This window comes from Bombus terrestris, chromosome 1 (genome assembly GCF_910591885.1).
Source record: "Bombus terrestris chromosome 1, iyBomTerr1.2, whole genome shotgun sequence".
Lineage (NCBI taxonomy): Eukaryota > Metazoa > Arthropoda > Insecta > Hymenoptera > Apidae > Bombus > Bombus terrestris.
This window is the reverse complement of record NC_063269.1, coordinates 9,282,380-9,302,578: the sequence shown is the minus strand read 5'-3', so window position 1 is coordinate 9,302,578 and position 20,199 is coordinate 9,282,380. Positions and strand designations below refer to the sequence as shown.

Genomic DNA, 20,199 nt, shown 5'->3' with positions numbered 1-20,199 from the left:
GTGAAGAGAACGTAGGTCGTGAGGATTAATGACGAGATTACTTGTTGTCGTAATCGTCGAATATATTTAAGACAATAAATTAATATACAAACGTAGACGTTAGTCGTTAGTACGAAGTATAAATCGCAAAATAAAATTGCGGAATAAATACTCGTAAATGCTCGTCGCGTGACTTGATAGACGCTCTTTAAATACTCGGAGATACTCTAGATACTGTTGGATACTCGATATGTACTGTCACTCGCGATCGCGTCCGTTTATTTATACTGATCGCAGGAGAGTCAGAAAATTCAAATTCGTCTTCATTCGACGGTTGCATGTAGTTGCATTGTTTTGCCCGGAGTTTATTTGTTCTTACATTATTTACTCCGAGGCAAAGCAACAACATGATTTGAATAGTCCTCTGACTCACGTGCCGCTACAGATTTATTGTTCAAGTATATTATATGCATATTAGTTACGTAGAAACGAATCAAAATTGTGATTTAAACAATTGTGAATGTATCAATCATTGCAATTCAAACGTATTCTTCGCTGGTATGAATAAAATGATTAAACCGTTAACATCTATCATTACACGATTTAGAAATTCCGAGAGTTCAAACTCAAAGGTATAAAATCGTTCTATAATATCGTATCCCATGTACAACAGCTAGTATTGCAACTAGTATTGAGCAACCATTCTGACTGCCTTTTAAGACAGCGAGTAGAAGTTTCATCTCAAATCACATTCCGATATACAAATCGGTCTTACGATATAACGAAGAATTGTGTTTTCCAGGATGTTCAAGAAACTCTAAAGGAAAATCATACGATAGCAAGTACTGGCAAAGACTTTGCCGATTATAGGCTGAACTACGAGTATCGTCGAACGAAAGTTCCAGAGAATAGGATAAAAGTAGGGGAGAGCTTGGGATCTACGATCCCGAAGGTGGCTATAGGTATTCTATAGGTTGCGATAGTTAGTTATTTCTTGTTTGCAATGTTGGCAACACGTTTTAGTGTCCATAGATGGCAGGGCGGCCCCTCAGTCAGTTCTGCCAACGCAAAAATCTCGCATTGATTGATCGGCTCGCAACAGCGGAGGCAAGAAGGCTGATGGTATGAGCCGCGGAAAAGAGAAAGGGGGACGACCGGGAAAGGGGCAGGAAAGGGAATGGAAAAGAAACGAGGGGAAGATGCTCGCGAGAGAAAGAGCCATGAGAATCGACAAGAAATGAAGATAAAGAAAGCACCGGCGGAGGTTGACGTTGTTCTTGATGTACACAGGATGAAAAAACTTTGGAATGAAAGCCAGCAGATAGCGCCTTGCGGCTTTTTAATATGTTCATAATACGAGCACGTTTTTAAAGGGTCTCTCTGTTAGTTGGACCACCTCTAAATCATCGACTTCTTCTTCTCCCTTTTCTCTCCGTGTTCCTCTTTTCCTTCTTTCGTTCACGCACAGACGTTCGAACGCTTCTTCACGACGGAAACTGAACCCTTTTTGCCAAACCTGGGCCAGTGACATAAAATATGTCTTTGTTGCACTCGGGCCTCGAAAGTTCGTGAGCTTTTTAGCTGAGACACTGGGTGTCTGGCGGAATGTCGATGGCCTGTCATCGTCGCTTCGGATCGAATCGGGCTACTGCGTGGATCACTCTTCGAATACATGTTACGCGTTCACTGACTGACTTCTTTTTACACATCGTGGTCCTAAATTCGTGGTACAGTTGATGTCAGAAAGATCATATGGCTCAAAATATGACGAGAATCGATAATAACACAGTTATGTTGGAGGCCTCGCTTACAAGAAGATTTAGTTTGAAAACTTCTCAAGTATACAGGTAGTATTTGACTAATTTTTGACTGGATAGAATATATACATAATCGACAAAAGGTTATTCTATACACAAAAATAGGTCGGAAATGTAGAACAAAATTCGTTTGTTTAAGGCCTCGTTATGGAGGACTTTAAATACTATAGAATAAGAGAATTAAAATTCATTAAAAATTTTTTAATGAGGAAATCATTATGTTCGAGAGATAAATAATCTAACAATAAGTGATGAATTAACTCGTCTTCTCTGTTTAACTAAGTTTAAAATGCTTTTCGAATGGAGTGAGTGGAAGATTAATTGTTACGAAGAACGATTGAATAAAGATGGATATTTAACTAATAATAAATAATAATAAACTAATTCTTCTAATTCATAGGATTTAAATAACTTTTCTACCACTTTAATATAAATGCTTTTAATCCAAAGATTTGTACCTATTACCTGTTTCTTTCTAAATAAAATCTTGATCGTTTTTTCTCTGTTCATAAACTGCGCATTTTATTATCCTCTCGTATAATCTTTATTAAGTACTAGCTATATATATACATTATGGTTGACCCAATTCTTTAAATCTCACATTTCTCCAGCAATGAAATTTAAATCTACCTGGTTGATTTCATAGTTGTGAGACTTTGATGTATGCACATTTTAAAAATACATAATATACACCGCAATTTAGTATTCATAAATTGGTGCGATGAGTCATAATTAATATGGTTCGGTTTACTCACCGTTAGAATACAGCAGATGCAGGCTATACTGAATGCCATTGTTTGTCTTCTGGCCTTCAGATTCCTAGAAACACACACGTAACAAGATACTGTTATATGTCATTAAAAAACCTCTGTTTTGAATAAATTAATTCAAGTGTGACGTAAAATTTAATTGACATGACGTGACATTTAATGGTTACATTAAAACGAAGATTTCATCAATATTTATCTTCCACAAATTGAAACGTATCGTCGCCTTTTTAATCTTAAGGTCTACGACTAACCATTAATTCATTAAGACGACACAAGCGAATTTCAATGTTAAATCTCGTTAATCTCGCTAAATTTCGTGCGTGTTTAAACGGTTTGAATCGAATGCAGTACGCGAAGGAACGGAGATTCAGTCCCGCGCGTTCTTCACACCCCGTTCTATTTTAATTAAGTGCACCGTGACGTAACTCTCGCGCTCGGCCTGCTCCACCTCACGCTAATTATTAATTTCTTGATGTGCCGGTAAGAGCCGTGCCATTACGTATGGCGTGCGATGCATAATTATCATCCTGCCCTGTTGACGAGTCATGCGTGCATCGTGCCATATGCCGCAGCCGCGGTAATGCATTTTCAACTATCTACCCCTGAAACACCCAGGACTCCAACCCCCGGTGTATCGTGGCCACGACATTTAGTCGTGCATACAATCTTTCAACCCGAGAACAACGATGAGTCCAATCGATATTATGGAAAATTAACATAATTACCTAAATCGAGTCTTTGGTTGTACGTTCAATACGATAATTCTACTCGATAATGATAATTGAAGTACGAGTAACGGTAGTTCTTTCTTTCATTTCAACGGAATATATTCGAATTACGTAGATACGTTAAACACGCTTGTGTTGAAAAGAACAAGAGTAACACAGAAAATTGTTGCTTGATCGCAATTAACATCAGAAGTACCGACGATTGAAGTGTAAAATTTGTCACTTGTCACTTATCAAAGTTAAAGTAAAATAACCTTTCAAATTTTAAATTATACAGCATGATGCTGCATTTCAATTCTCGATTATTGTACTCTGAACTTAGAGTGAAAATAATACTAATATTTATCAAGATAGACATAGGAATCTTTCAGACTTTTTCGCGCTATCTATATTTCTTCATTTAATGATAATTGGTAAAAAATGGTAATTTAAATCTGTCATAAACAGTGACGTATAAACTATTTGAAATTGTTTATTTAGCATGCTGAGAAACCAACTATACCTTTCTATCAACTTAATACATGGATACTCGTACAGGGTAATTACGCAAATGAAGTTAAATCGCGTACTCATGGTTTCGTTAAAACAGGCCGAGTATACGGTTGATTTTTCTATCGAAGCTTGATTACGGTACACTGGATAATCGTCGTTAGTTCGTCGGTAGATCGACATCATTCTTCCCTTTTTCCTCGAGCCGTGTGTACGCATTAAGCTCTTTCCTGTCACTGGCGTTCGTCGCGGCCATTAATCTTTAAATTCGCAAGCGCACGATGGACGTTAATCAGGTATATACGCGGGTCGTTCGATCCACGACTACTTTTTAATTAAACACGAATAAAAAGCGGATAGAACGGAGAACGAATGCGGAGACCCTGTATTTACGTAGGGCACCAGTTTCCGGGAACTGTACGCCTGCCATCGCGCTGACACGCTCTATTTACAGGCTTTTATGTCGCGTATTACTCACGATAGAAACGATAGACGGGTCAATCGACCCGATAGCCGAGCGACGCCACTTAAATAATTGGGCTTTGTGTAAAAATATGTAAATAGTTCCGTATCTCTTGAGGTAAAGTTCCAGACTGGAAGGATCGAGGGTGAGAACAGGCATAAGTACGCTTAGGCACAAACGGCTACTCGACACCGGGGTTGATCTATGCTTGCGGTGCACGACCCTAATTAATAGGGAGGCTATGCAATGCAACTGTCCTGTTCATGTGAATTATACATATAGACGTGCTCTTACGGAGGATAGGGAGGAATGGAGATATCAAGATAACCAATGCAAATCGAAGTAAAGGAATAGAAAGTACACTTGTTCACTGACTCACAAATGAGTCGCTTTAATTACCTGTTTACAGTGGCTCACGAAAGTATTCGAACGCTTGTTATTAAACCTTTAAACAATCGAAATATGCGTGTTAATCTTAGGATCTGGTAATAATATCATACCTGCTATAAGATACAAGTATCAAAATTATATGTCTAAAGTTGGATCGAATCAGATAATATTAGTAAACGTTATGAAATATTCATTGCAATGTATTTAATGTAATTAGTAGAAGATACAAAACAATTTTTATTTTATTATATAACAATCAATAATTATTATATAACACACAGCGTGTGTTACATACGCTTCCACAAAGTCCAAATTTCAGTCTCATCGAATATTTTCGGGAAAAAATCAGTAAAAGATTAAAAAATTAAGTATGTTGGAGAGATATAGTTGAAAGGTTTTAGAAGTATGGAATTCTCTCGAATCCAAAATAACTGGAAAGCTTCTCCAAGCAGTAATTGAAGCCAAAGGAGGCCTAATTAAACATTAACATAAAATAAGATAGGTATAATCAATACCGTTCGATTATTTTCGTAACCTTATTTTTATACATAATTACAATGAATGTTTCGTAACTTCTACAAATGTCATCGGTACCGTTTCAAATTTTAAATATGCAATCTTGATACCTGTATCTTATAGCAGTTATAACATTGTTCTCAGGTCTTAAGTCTAACGTGCATACTCTAATTATTTTAATAATAAAAGCTTCAACAGCGAATGTTCGAATGCATTCGTGAGCCGCTGTATATGTTTCTTTCCACTATTTGCGAATAAATGTTGAGTATAGTTAGCGAAGTTCAATTTGAACGAGAGTCTGAATTCAAGTTTAATCCAATTATCTATTTTCAAAGGACTTCAATATTTTTAAATATTTTATACAATGTGAATCTGTGAACGTTGTGGATTGTTAATGTTGAATGTCTCCGCAAGTACACGGTAAAATAAAAAAATAAAGTAAATTATAACTTTTTTCATCACGCTGCACGTGAAACTTACAACTTATTCCGTTAAGAAAATTGCTTTTTATTTATTCAACGCATCTGTATAATATTTCAATTTCTCGGTTTTAAATTCTATACCTCGATAATTTACACGCGTGTCGCAGTAATTTATCCTTATATCGAGAATCTGGATTTCTGTCATGTAGGTATCTGACATTTCGAGTGTTGTATGATATATACAGGTAATCGATTGACGATGTACAAACTAGAAGCTTGTAATGGTTCTTCGCATGGTAGAGTGGCAGGAAGGGATATCCGACCATTCGCGTGATCGTCTGTCCGAACAGTATCTGCCAGTGTAGAGATTTCTTTTGCGCAAGAATGAGTGTGTGGCAGTCAGCTTTTCCTTAAACAGCTATACTAATTGACCAATAGAAAGTGGAGCTCTAACGATGACTGTGCTGACAATCGCGTCCCGCTCGAAACCTTCGCACGAAGTCGTGACAACTCTTCGAACACGAGTCGAATGTCATTTCTCCCGATGATTCTAACGAGTACTCGATAACTGACAGAGACTAGTCTTCTCCGTGAAATCATAACCGGGATCATAAGCGACTCTTTACGTTAATTGAAAGATCACTCGAATGACAGGCTTTCATTATGAGGAAAAACGGGCAACCGGAAGTTGGCGATTGGAAAAAGAGATCCACTCGCAGGCATATTAAAAAGAACGCTCGATTCAATTTTTCTCACATACAATATTAACCTATTAGGTCTATCTCGTTAATAATGTGATTTCTTAAAAGCTATGTTTAAAATCATTATTTAAAAGTTGAAATTGTTGAAGCGTAAAAGTGTTATAAAGGTAAAATGGAAAGCTTAAGGCAGAAAGATGGTGAATGATTGTAAAAAATTTCAAGAAAATAGATTAATTACCAATAGATGTTAATTATCTTTGGGATCGTGTAATATAAAACGAAGAATAACCCTATTCCACCCTTTGAATTATTTTTGACTTAATCTTATTTTGCTACTCTTAGGAAACTTCTTAAGTTTGAGGAAGATAAGAAAGAAATAAAAGAAAGAGAAAGAACATTGCAGATCCAGGAAAATCGTTATAAAAATGAATAAAACGCGGTAGTAAAATATTAGAAAGCGATTGCCATAGATCAATCACAACCTAGGATAACTGCGTACTCGCAGAAATCTGCATTTGTAATTGATTGCTCCTAATTAATACGCTCTTACATAAAAAAAACCGTACAGATTGAGGGAATGGAGCACGTATAATGACTTCATTTGCAGGCATTCTTGCCATTTCTTTGAATGCAATGAAAATAGATTAGATTGTTGGCACGGAAGCTAGAAATCACTCGAACACTGACACTCTAAAGCTAATAATTAACGTTTCATGAACGTTGTATTGCTACACAGAAGTTTATCATAAATTATTTAAAACTTCATCAATGGTATATCAAAATTAAATATATAATTTGTCCAAGTGTTAACCAATTCTAAATATTATCGCTAAAGTTAATTACGATAGTTTCTTTACTAATTTGGAAGAATTTTCCTATCTTATTTACAGTTTGCAAATAAGCGAATCCTTAAATGACAAAACTGTCTCATGATAGAGATCTTTAGTCACACTTTTAGAAACCTAAACCAATCCTGTTCTTGTACATTAAGGTGACGAAATTATACTATGTCAAGCATAAACAAATGTCCATATACTTTTGAGCAGTTCATAGTTACATTTTATTCTAACGACAGAATAATTATTGAAAGATACAATTAAACAGAAACATGACCGTGTTAAACTTAATTCAATTGTAAGACACTGACATAATCGAATAAAAGTTATTCACTCGGAGAAATATTTGAAACGATGGAATGATTTAGTAACAAATGCTCAAAGAGATACGATCTGTGATAGAAAAGGGAGACGGGATGAACGAAAGAAAATGGAAAGCCCGGTTATTATTCGTAGGTTGCTCGGTTCGCGTGACAACATCGATGCTCTTACGATCGCGTCCGTCCATTTCTCACGCGGCCAATGGATTTTCGCCTGTCCGACTAATTGCTGGAAAAGCTGGAGGTGTATCCTGCCGACTATCGATATGTATACGTATAGGCGGAGCCGTTTAATATTTGACGTCGTCCCCGATGGAAACGGCAATTATCGAGATAAGCGTACGCTCGCACGATATTCCCTGATGTCATAAAGGTCCACCTCGCCTTTTTCCACTTAACCTCACGGGAAAACAGGGACTACGATGTGCATTGAAATTCCGAAGTTGTCACTCGACGCCATCACTTACTTTTCGAACCCGATACTGATGAATGATCTGCGATTTTTCATCGACTTTCGAAACTAACAAGACATAAATCTTATACTACTCTGCCATTTTAAACTTATCCATCATAATTTCTATATTGCATCTTATTGCAATGTTTATGAACTGAGTATTATTTTGTAATTCATTTCCGCTATTGATATTGAAAAGTAGTATAGGGAAATATTCAAATTGTATTAGATATGAGAAAATGTCCTAACAGATGTCTACTTATGACAGGCAATATATATATTTTTGTTTGCAAAATTACGATCATCCATATCAGAATTATTTAATAATAATTAATCAAAATATTAATTCAATACAAGTAATACGTCTTTATGAAAATAATTACCTGGTCTTTTTCGACGAAACCCATGAAAGAAGTCCTCTCTATCTCGATCGGTTGGCCGTGTCGATCGTAAAGAGCAATCACAAAATGGAAGAAGTTACTTTTTCTCAAATTGCTTGGTGGTTGTTTCTCGAAGTGAGCTCTACCGACACCAACCCTGAAATTCACATATAATACAACTTTTATTGCGCTGTTAAATCACTGATTAAATAATTGCAACATATTACACTCGCGTTGAATTATTAACGAAAATTTTATTTCACTTTTATATCCATATATTAGATCCTAAATATCAATAATCTCACGTATAACTACTTAAACATTGTCACGTTTTATTGTGTATTTATCTGTCAGGCTGCGCTACGTTAAAGTTGTTTATGTTTGATATTCATGATACTAAATAACAGTATTTAATATTTTTAATAGTATTTAATGCTTTTACGACCCGGATAATTTAATGATATAGTGAATAATGCAAATTCCTTTTTCTCAAAAATTGTATTCAATAGCGATCTATCGAGTTAACCTTTCCATACTATATTCAGAAATCGCAGGTATTTCAGTACGATCACCGACTATGAAGAGTGCGCGTGCATTCGATGCCGCAAACGATGCACGTTACCAAATTCGGACGTCAGAAGTGAGATCCTCTATCGTAGGGTCAAATAGGTATGTCCTACTCGGCCTTGAATGCAATAAGAATGTCCAAACTGGTAGAGAGGAAAGACAAACGAGGCTGTCCGTGGGGGAGCGCGCAGGTGGCCTCAACGCCTTAAAATCCCATTAAGGTCTCATGTGCTGAGATTAGACCACCGGACTCCGATGCCATCTTTGAGTAATGGCACGGAAAGTCCCCTTTTCCACTGCACTACTTCGCATAATTCGCGCGCGCGACTACGTTCTGATTGATCCCATGAAACGTGACCTTTCACCAAGCTTTGTGCCACCATTCGTGACATCGTGTCTCTTACGAATATTACTTCTCATGTTTACAAATTACCAGCCTGGACATGTAAGATATACTTTTTTAATATTATTATAATTAATAATTTAACATGAGGCATTTAACGCATTAGTTTAGTGGACTTCTTTTAGAAAAGGAACAACGTATGGATACTGTTTGATTGTATAACACTATAAATTATTCGAGGGTTGTAATATTTGCTGTAAGATGTAAAATATAGTACAAATTGTATATATGTAAATTTTTGAATTTCTCCTTTATTGGATATAATTTCCTTGTTCAATACGTTTCAGTATATTATTAAATGTTTAATGGTAACTCATAACATCATCCTAGTAAGCCAAGTGCAAATACTAAAACTTTACCGGAATGTTTTATGTCGTTATGCAAACATATTTGACATTCTATCGTTTAAAACAAAAATTCTGTTAACGATTAATATTGTTTGGAGAATGTAATAATTAATACTCCTTTATCAAGTCCATAGGGATTACAGAAGTTACAAATGGTTACGACACGTTGGAAAATATTAAATTCATAAAATCGATTGTCACAGCATTATGGCTTTTTTAAAATTAACCTTTATCGGAGTCGCTCACCGTTTGCTCTCTAATTATGTTTCGTCTGTGTTCCCCCTCATATTACGACCGCTTCTCACTAAGCTATCTGTTTCCTAACCCCTTAGACATTAAATATAACCTCTATTTCCTGGTACAAATTTAGATTTAACAGGTTTTGCGTAAATAATTCTATATCGCTGCTGAATCAAGGTACTGCTAATCCATGTGTCAATAAAGGTTATTACCATATTCTCGGAAATGTTAGAAACCTCCACATTAGGCAACGTGCAAATAATCAAGATATAAATTAAAAATAACAGTTAGACGTAATAAAAATTGTTTTTCCTCGAATTGAGTAAACTGTGGAAGTTCATGCTCATAACCGAAAAGACAAAACTTACTCTCTTTGACCGCTATTCATATCTTCTACACAAGATTATATCGATGGATAAAAATTTACCCTCATCCAAATCCTCGATGCTATAACCACGTGCACCAAATACCTCTAAAAATCGAAACAAAATATATTCACCCCCTTACCATACAAAGTACGCTTTATAGCAAAATAACTAAAACTTTCAATCTCCCTTTTTCATGGTTTCAAATTTCAGATAAACACGCGCAGGGGGTTAAAAAAAAAGATAGTCGTCAATGAAGCGGCGCGATCCGTCGAAGCGCGACAAGCGACAGGCGCGAAAGGGTTTTTAGGCTTGGTACGCGGGGGTCGGATAGATGTTGCATCGGTTAAAAACCGCCGCGGAGAAATCGCATTATCGGGTGGTGGCGTGGTTCGGGCACGCGGCATCGCGATCGCGGCTGTGGCTGCGGCGGCGGTGGCGGGCAGCGCGAAGCGATAAAACGGTCGCGGCGCGGGTGCGCGGAATGCCGCCGCGGCGCTCACTGCCATCAGAACGGACTCTCAGAGCGGAAAACTGAATCGACTGGACCGAAAATGAATAGCGGCAGTTTTGCAGCACATTTGCGAAATAAATGATGGTATCGGCGGTGCGTTTGTCACGGCAGGCGGTGGGATGTCGGTCTGCCGGCAGGCAGAGGAGGCAGAGCAAGAGGGAGGAGGATACAAGGGGTTCTCGCCAGTCAGGGGTGTTCGAGGGCGAGAAGGGGGGCTGGTGGTGAATCCCGATGCAGAGAGAAGAGAGGGTCTGCTGGAGGGAAGGAGGCCACTGGGGTGGCAGAGAGGCTGGGAGGGTTAGTGATGTACTGCCCGTGTCGATAATTATCGGTGGCTGATTAACCGGCCGCCGGTTCGCGCCCCATAACTCTCGACGTCCGATTATTTTGCCCCGTTTGCCATGCACCAATTCCTATGTAACGTGTAGGCACGTCCTACCGAGCCTTTACATTATCACCTGCGGTGCAATACTGTCGCACACCTTTTTCCAAACTATTGCGGATTGCGGCGCGCCACCGTTCCGCGGTTTCAAGATTATGCTCGTTAAAATAACAATAATATGCAAGTCCGGGCGACCGCGTTGTTTTATTTCGCGAGTGGTACGTGGAGAGCCGCGCGGATGGGATTACTTTCATTGATAGTTTGTGTTTGGACTTTGCAACTTGTTAATATAACTGATTAGTAATTTACGTGATGCGACTGTGGCAATTCAATGAATTTTTTGTTTATCTATTAGAAGGAGAGCAAATGTTTCCATTGGTGCAATATATTTCCTATCTAATTTTGTCCATGATTTAGATAATTTAGATAATCATAGGTGGGATTTTATTAGTGACTATAGTGCAGTATCAGACAATTATTTATGGAAGAACACTTTGCATTTAGCTCTGTCTGTTAGCACGAAATTTTCACTTTCAAATACTGAAAACAGTACTTTTTATATTCATGCATTTAAAATATTGATTGTGTATATGGTACGTATTCTGCTCAAATGTTATTTTACTTATTTATATTAAAGAGTGTTGTTAATGTAACGTGATAAGACTGTACTACAAATATTTTACATGTTAAATATTTTAAACATCTAGTATTAAAATTTAATAATATTTATATAAAATAATAACAAGGAGTTTTTCAATAGTGTGCAAGATTTTCGGTGAAAAAAGCTGGGTAAAAATAGAGAGACAAAAAAGAAACGCAACTGTCAACCGGGAACATGGAATGCAGGGGTCGTGGTTATTTAACGGGCCAGTATAATTATAATCGTATGGCGAGAGAACGCTTTACGCCAATATTCCTCTATTAAGCGGCTATTTTTCGCGTCGCTTCATATTCTCAACGTTTGCCGCGTGTATCCAACATTTCGGGGTTATTCCATTCACTCACGTGTCTACATTTTGCACAGAATGCGTAAGAAGAAACTAGAAAAAAAAGATGTAGAGGATGCACAAACATTACGTACAAAATATCCAAAGTACCTACACTACTATCATTTAATAGATCAGATAAATTTCAGTTGCATATGCAGATTTGTATAACGTATGAATTTGCATAAATATCTGCATTCTAATTATAATGCATACTTGGAATATTTCATTACATTTTTCAATATTACATATCTATTATCCGTAATATTTTTGTATACTTTTATATGTTTCGTATATTTCTGCAGACTTAAATTTCCCATAAATAAATGGACATCAGCAGCCTAATACATAGACTATATTTGGACCTATAAAGCTCACTTCAATCATCATAAATATGGCCGCATGTTTAGAAATTGATAGGTAATTTTGCATTAACAGGCACATTTCTCCTTAAAGACGAGTGCGTAACAACTTGAACGTTCCAGGCTACAGCAAGCGACACGGAGGTGATAATTACAGGCAGGATTGCCGGATTCCCGCAGCCGGAATTCTCCGGTACAATTTGCCACGCGCCCGCTTTCGGTTAGCAGATAACGTTCATCGGTGGCGGCGGGCGCAACGTGCCGCCTGCATTGCCTTCGGCCTCGAGGCACAGCGATCCCTGTCGCGTAACTTTTCTTTCTGCGACGACTGAAGTAACGCTACGATTCGATCGGCCGACAAAGATAACTCGATACTCGCCGCGCGCCAAATACGCAAATGAAGATGTAGGACGCGATAGGTGTCTTTCCGCGCGATACCAGTTTTTCCCTGCATCGTTGCGCCCATTGGTGTGCAGGGACGTTACAAATAGTTCTGCACTTAGGAAAATGCCAATTTAAGGAAAAGAGCTGTAGATGAAAAAAACGTGCACGAAATAAGTAAACGAACAGTTTCTCTTCTCGAGAGCGAGATTATACGCCAAAAGATTGCGAGTTAAAAATCCAACGTAAACATGGCGAATCCGGTTTTCATTCGCGTGAAAACATTTCCACCGGTAACGAAGTGTTAGAAGATGGATATGTAGGTTAGTCAGTAAGTTACTCCCCTTTTCTATAAAAAGTATGAACGAATAAAGGATATCTGTTTACTGTTAGTTTGCAGTATATAGTTCCTCAGCATCTGCAAACATTTATCGTAATGAGAAATTAATTTATGAGTTGCGTCTGATTTCCTGACATCGTTCGAATGCTGCAACGTTTAGTATGAATTAAATTATGAAATGAATAAATTATGAAAGTTATCTTGATCAGCCATGTATCTTTGTTCATTCAGAAAAGCACATGAAAATTGCATGATGACAGATCCGAATTATAAGGTGAATGTATTCGTGGTTTCTTTCCCCTTTACGATAGAATTTGTACGCGAGAATTGTGCAACTGCATATACCTAAAAAGTCGTATTTATTATAGGACACTCTATGTTTAATATATTGTAACATTGAAACTTAGTTGAAATTGACATCTAGTTTAAATTCATTATATATTAACAACAATATTGCACTCATATAACTACCTAATGATAACATGAGTTCTGACAAACTCACAATTATAGCTAGATTTATTTTTATAGATGCACATTAATTTTTACTATATAACACAGTAACTACTATAATGTAGAAAACGATAGAGGATTAACGCAATGTAATTTTAATGGAAGACTGTAAGCAGATTTAAATATCAATTCATGAATGACGTTTGACTCCAACCGCAGCTAGATCAATTCGAGTATCCATCTAATATTATAATTTGTGATTTCACTATGTACGTGTATCCTTTCCACGTACGTTACGTTGAAATGAGAAGAAATTTCAATTCTTTTTTCTTTTTTATCAGTAATTAAATTCTACTGTAAAGTTCCATTGGCGAAACGTACAGAAATTTTTGCTTTATCGGTCGCGGGGCAAATATTGACATGCTGGCAATTTGCAAACGCAGATCGTCGAATAATCGTCCGAGCTAGTCTATACTTTACATGCGAGCCGCAACCTATGCTATTTGCGCACAATGCATTACGGGCGAAATATGCGGATAATACGAACCCACGGATACGGTTACGAATTCGTGGATAAAGCAATCGCGGAGAATTACAATAAATCCGCAGTTAATGTATACCGCCGGGCGTTAGTTATTACGAGTTAGCCGAAGCGCAGTCTATTTACGCTTGCACCCAACGTGATTCATAATGCGCGCGGAGATAATGAGCAATTTGTAATATATCCGAATGTAATTCGCAACTAGCCAGCGTTACCGCGGATGCTGTTCAATTTAATGCCATATTTCACTGCCTCCTCTGACAAAAATTTATTAATTCGTTTACGACTGGGAATTTTATTGCAAACATCACAACTATAAAAAGATCACGCACACGAATTCGCCTGTTGGTCCTCTTTGTGTTTCATCGACTTGCAAATAAAAGTTACGTAATTAAAAATTCAAAAAAAAAAAAAAAAAAAAAAAAAAAATGAAAAATTAATCTACGATAAAATATTCATTACAGTTATACTGCACGAAAGAAAATGAAACGTTTTATAAAAAATTAATCCGCGATAGAATATTCATTAAAGTTGGTCCACGCACAAAAGAAAACGAAATGTTTCATAGAAGATTAATCCACGATAGAATATTCATTAAAGTTGCACCTTAAAGAGTGTCAAAATGAACGTGCGTATGGTAGTTTCGACGATACTCCTTCCTAACTTTTTACATAACTAAACTTTCGTGATTATATTACGCGCAAAACGTATTCACTGATTTGCGAAAGCAACAATTGCTCGCAAACTTTTTCTTCGTCGTATATTCCTTTTACTTTCATACCCGGAGTCGCAGAGAAAGTCATTGTTTTTCCACGGACGACACAGCTCGTCCCTTCGTCGGGCGCGATGGTTTACTGCTTCATTAGGTGGGTAACTTTTTTAGGGGTTTTTAAAAAGCGTGAGAGTTTATGTCTGTTTGCTGGGAGTTTTAAAACAGTTTCGCCAAGCCCTCTCGCACCCTCTTTTTCGAGTCGGCGTACACCGCGTCTGTGTGTTATAACCGCTCTTCACCAAGGAAATGAAACTTTCCACGGTAAATTTGAACAGAAACGATTCCAACGCTTAACGTTTTGTCTAAGCCACTTGTACCAACTGTGTTAGCGTTGTTTCAATTAAGTACCGGTTAAGAAAAGAATAGAGCTGACAAATACAATCTTTGTCAATTTATTGTTGCAAGAAAGGATAGATATTGGATATAAACGAAATTTTCGTATTTGAACTTTTTTAAAATTAAATCGATCGACTCAAGACTGTGTAAATTGCACGATTTCGTTGTCTAAGTACATGGTCAATGTTCAACTTTTCGAAACAAGTATCTTAATCTTATAAGCTTACTTGAGAAGGTAACAAACTTACGCAGGAAGATGCATAAATAATCGTGAAGTACGAGTATTATTAAAAATAATATCTATCCACATGGATACCTACGTCATCACTTTTGCCTGCATTTCAATTTTTTTACGCGCATTAAACAAGATGGTATCGAATTAATATTGAAAATAATAGAAACAACGCGGACAAAATCACAACGCATATTTATCTGATTTGTCATTCTGTCGGTTCTGCTTTGTAAACCCGCGATTATAACAGGAATTATGTATCTTTTTGAATATTAAACCAGAAAACAATTATGATTATCCAAACGGATTAATAATAACGTATCCTTGAAACGAACTCTTAAATAAAATATTCAAACTATTTTTACAAAATATAAGTGTACCTATATATACAGTAATTACTGATATCTACATAAGTAAAGAAAATTCTTATATCAAATTTTCCTCATTTAAGAAATACCAAAAGGTGACTACATCGCAAATATTTACGCGAATTCGTATTTTTGTGAAAATGGTAATAACAGTAGGACCTAAGCAGAGATTTCTCTTTTCCCATTAAATATTGTAACGAATACTTTGAACATTTTATATCGTGCATTTTACGTTCCATTTACATTCGATGCATTTCCATAAACGCATAAAAATTCACAATCCACCAATCACTTGCATAAAGTTATAGATAGAACTCGTACTGGCGTGTTAAGCCGCAATAATTTTTCAGTTTTCCTTTCAGGCGCGGAAAGTCTGCGATAACCCGGAGGAAAAACGAACAGGTAGGAGAGGAAACGAGAGGAAGAGAGGAAAGCAAAAGGCGCTAAAATTCTCAATTACATTAACTCGATTCCGGTCGCCCACTCCCGTGTCACGCCACTTGGAAGGGGTTAGTTAAGAGAACCGCTATTGGATTAGCGAGCCCCCAACCCGGTCGGTTTACCTCCTCGAGTCCGCGTATCTGTACCTTCGTCGTTTGCACGTCGTACAAATCCCTTAAGCGAGGCTGCAATAAAGCACGGTTTATCGTTCGCCAAATGCAGCTACGTGTGAACCGCTTTGAAACGCTCCGCTTCCAAAGATAAACTGGATATTTGTTCGCGTGCCACGAAATACCGAGGCATTGTTGTTTCCTGATGACGCGCCATAATTTGAAAATCTTCAAATCCAACGATTACGGGAAAAGCTGGTGTAAAGCAATTTTTCTGATCTTTACTAATCGCGTACGTCGTAATATTTTGTATCTGATGAAAATCTCATCGATATTCTCGATGCGCGTACGAAGCGAGATTTTTGAAGGCAATTTTATAGGAGAAATATTGTAGTTTCAGCGATGGAGAAAGTAAAATAGTTATAGTTACAGCGATTCAATGTTTCAGAATTGTTATTCGTTTTTTCTGTTTACTAGGAGTTTTGTGTAAATATTTCTTTAAATGATTCTGTGGAAAGTAAACGAAGCAACGACATTGCCGCTGTCCGACGGCATGCGACGACGCAATGGCGATTTATTTACGCTCTCTTTTTACTTGTTTTGAATAGATTTCACGATCGAAGGGAATTATTTTTTTTAACTCGAACGTGCCTATTAAGTCAATATTTTTAATTTCCTGTTACAATATCGTAAAGTGGGTAAAAAATAATATACAACGTGTACTCTACTTTTCAGCGACTTATCTCGCTGTTTAATCTACGCAATTATATTTGTAGCAAATGTGCTTCTGCAATAATTTGATTGGCCGCTATTAGGGAAGTAGAAAATATAGAAATCGATTTAGATATGCGTACCAATGTTTTAGTTTATCAATAGATTCATGTTATACATAGATTTTCATGACAATTATACGTGTCAATAATTGTCATTCATTATATCAACATACAGTTCTGTTATATAATTCTATGTACTATATACGTAGAACAAACATTCCAATTTCAAACTGCACCTCAACATCGACTAAACTTTTATTCAACATTACCTAATGCAGTACAAGATAAAACGAACATATAAAATATTCCCTAAATTTATCGAGATAAAACGCCGAATATTTCTCTACCGCCGTTCACCTTTTTCTTCACAATTTCACTTATAATTTAACCTCCGTATAATTCCAAATTTTCATTTCCACCGAAGAAAGGAGCATATCGCGAATCTGATCACCTTGCTTTTTACTTTCTTACTTTCGCTATTTACAAGAGTGAACGGTTTCAATGGGGGAAATAGAAAAATAAGCGTAGGTACTCACGTTCCGTTGTCGGCAAGCGCGGGCTGTGGCCAAGCACGTGGCACGGGTTCCTCCTTGAGTATTTGCCTCATGTCCTGAGGCGCGAAAACGAGAGGCGCCCGCGGGTGGTGATGAGGCGGCGGCGGTGGTGGAGCTACACTCGCCCCGTACAGCTTACGTCCCCAGTGGCCTTCGAGTTCGACGGGGCTTCCGCCCCCGGTGGTAGCTCCCGTGCCACCCCCTGCGCCGAGTCCGAGCCATGGCGACCCCCCAGCACCCACGATCGTGGAGCTGGGCAGGAGACCGCTCCACTCGTCGGACCGCGTCGTGAGGCCGTACGGACTCTCCTGGGGCAACAGGCTTTCTCCTTCTCGTTGCCACCCTTCGCGAGAACCTTCTTCGCGGCTGATCGAGAGAGACCGTAACCTCTCGGTCAGAACGCTCCTCTCCACCGCCACGATTCTTCACGAGAGTGCATCAATCGAGTCGTTTGACCTCGATTCGTCGCGATTTCTCACCAATGCCCGTACCTATCTGAGAAACAGCCAACCTGTCACACCATTAAATCGGTAGCCGACCGCGTGTCGGCGCACATGCGTCCCTTTAATTCTATATCACGAGTTCGATCGACACTGCAGAGTGTTCTTTCCTTTTGTTTCACTGACCACTGTATATTTATTTACTCACTCGGCTTCCTTTACGAAAGTCTCACAGTCTTCTGTTCGTTACTGTCTGACTCTTCGCGATCCTCACTAAACTTCGTCACTCTCCATAGTCACTTACTATACGCGTGGCACGTACTTGGTAAACGATAAGTTGATAGAGATCGGTTTCCGAAGAGGATCTTCGATTCTCCGTTGTCAGTTCCTCGATCCGGGTCCCCAGCGTGTACGCGCGACTCCTCCGAGATCTTCGAACGATCCACTTGGGATGAAGAGATCGAGCCTGGATACGCGGCGAGCAGCGGTAATCTGAGTAGCGGGCGACGGCAGCGTGGTGCGTATATCGTCGACACGAAAGTGTCGGTAGGGTGACTCGTGACCAGAAGAGAGGTCCTTCGAGGTCCCCAGCCGCGCGTTGCTTCCCGTTACGGCGCCGCTTGTCGAATGTGTCAGGGCCGGCTCGAGCGGCGTGCCAGCGGGTCCCAACGGGGACGGGCCACCAGGTTCTCGGTGGGTGTGGCCGCCACGGATGCGGCGCAACGACCAGCCTGCCAACGACGCCTTGCCCATCCTCGATTTTCATCCAATCCACCGTCTCTTCGTCGACCAATCGCTACCGGCGTCCTTTTACGCTACCGACGCCCATCTCCAATTACCAAAGACGGTGGCGCCGCGACGGCCACGTCACGAGGCTGTCATTCCGGCGCGCGCCGTGGACGCTCAAGGCTGACATTGTGTTTCTCCTCCGTCTGAGACGACCTTCGAATCGCGATCAACGAATCGAATGATCGACGTACCCATTTTCGTCATTGAGATTCGGTCAATTGGTTGATTAATCGATGTTTGAGCCAGACAGATCGATCGCACAGGAATTATTTTTTATCTGATACACGAAAATCGTATCCGTTTGATTCCTTCTCGCGCGTAGAGTTATCACGTATAGTACTTTTAGCGTAGATTTTAACAATTTAACGATCGTTGCAACAGTTTTTAAAATAGTTGACCTTTTTGAAAAATCCAAAAGCTCATCGAATCGCGCCAGATCTTAGTCGAAATATTGAAATTGGAACAAATCGAGGAAATTTTTGTTCGGAGCCTTGAGATACATGTGCAAGTGAACGTACGAAGATCATGTCTAATTTCTTTACGAATCTTTTAAAATATTCAATTGAACTTGATATTTCCCGTAGTAGCTCGAATAATTGCAATCAGTAAATATTTATTTTTATACAACAAAAATTTCATTTTATCAAATACAAAAAACCTTCGCTCGATAGCGTCAAATATCTACGTAGAAAAACACAACGTCTAGGAAGTGAATTTTTGTGCTCGACGCGTTCGTGCTCGACGCTCTATACATCACGGTCGACTGAAATGTCGTTTCGACACCTAGCGATCGAGATCGATCGTACTTTTGTCCAAATTTGGCGGTTTTCTTTATCGAGCGGTTTCTTTATTCCGTCGCGCGCTGTTTAGACGATTCGCCATCATGTAATGTACTTAGGAAATTCCGATCGGTGGTCGGTTTACGCGACGATAAAACGCTGAAAAGAAGAAAGCATAATCGACGTAGCTGAAAAGAAAATCGCCGCAATGACTGATGTCCTCCAAGTATTTGCAAGTTGGTATGCTGAAATAGGGCCCGATGGCAGAGCAGTCAGTGTCCTTTTCGGGAGAGACGTCGACGTCTGGCAAGGAAGCTATCCTGACGTGCAGACATTTAATGGCAAGTGCGTCACGTATCGCGAAGAAACACCTCACTCTGATGTGGAAGCTGCCTCGAACTCGCACCTAGCCTGCCCCAGTTTTTATCGAAGCGTAATCAAGTACGGGGAAATCCATGGTCT

General features: G+C 38.7%; 1 protein-coding gene across 5 annotated transcripts in view; it reads right to left on the bottom strand.

The window, feature by feature from the left end:
- LOC100650834 (transcription factor collier) overlaps window positions 1-18,803 on the bottom strand; it is a 96,060-nt gene extending 77,257 nt beyond the window's left edge. For all 5 annotated transcript variants that reach the window (XR_002307877.2, XR_007227717.1, XM_012311228.3 and 2 more), the window contains exons 1-3: window positions 17,712-18,803; window positions 8,269-8,422; window positions 2,552-2,615 (exon numbers count right to left, since the gene is read on the bottom strand). Coding sequence is in view for 3 of the 5 variants with exons in the window: in XM_012311228.3 (XP_012166618.1) it covers window positions 2,552-2,615; window positions 8,269-8,422; window positions 17,712-17,782 (289 nt within the window). In the remaining 2 variants the exon portion in view is untranslated. The remainder of the gene's footprint in view (window positions 1-2,551; window positions 2,616-8,268; window positions 8,423-17,711) is intronic.
- Between the last annotated feature and the right edge of the window lie 1,396 nt (window positions 18,804-20,199).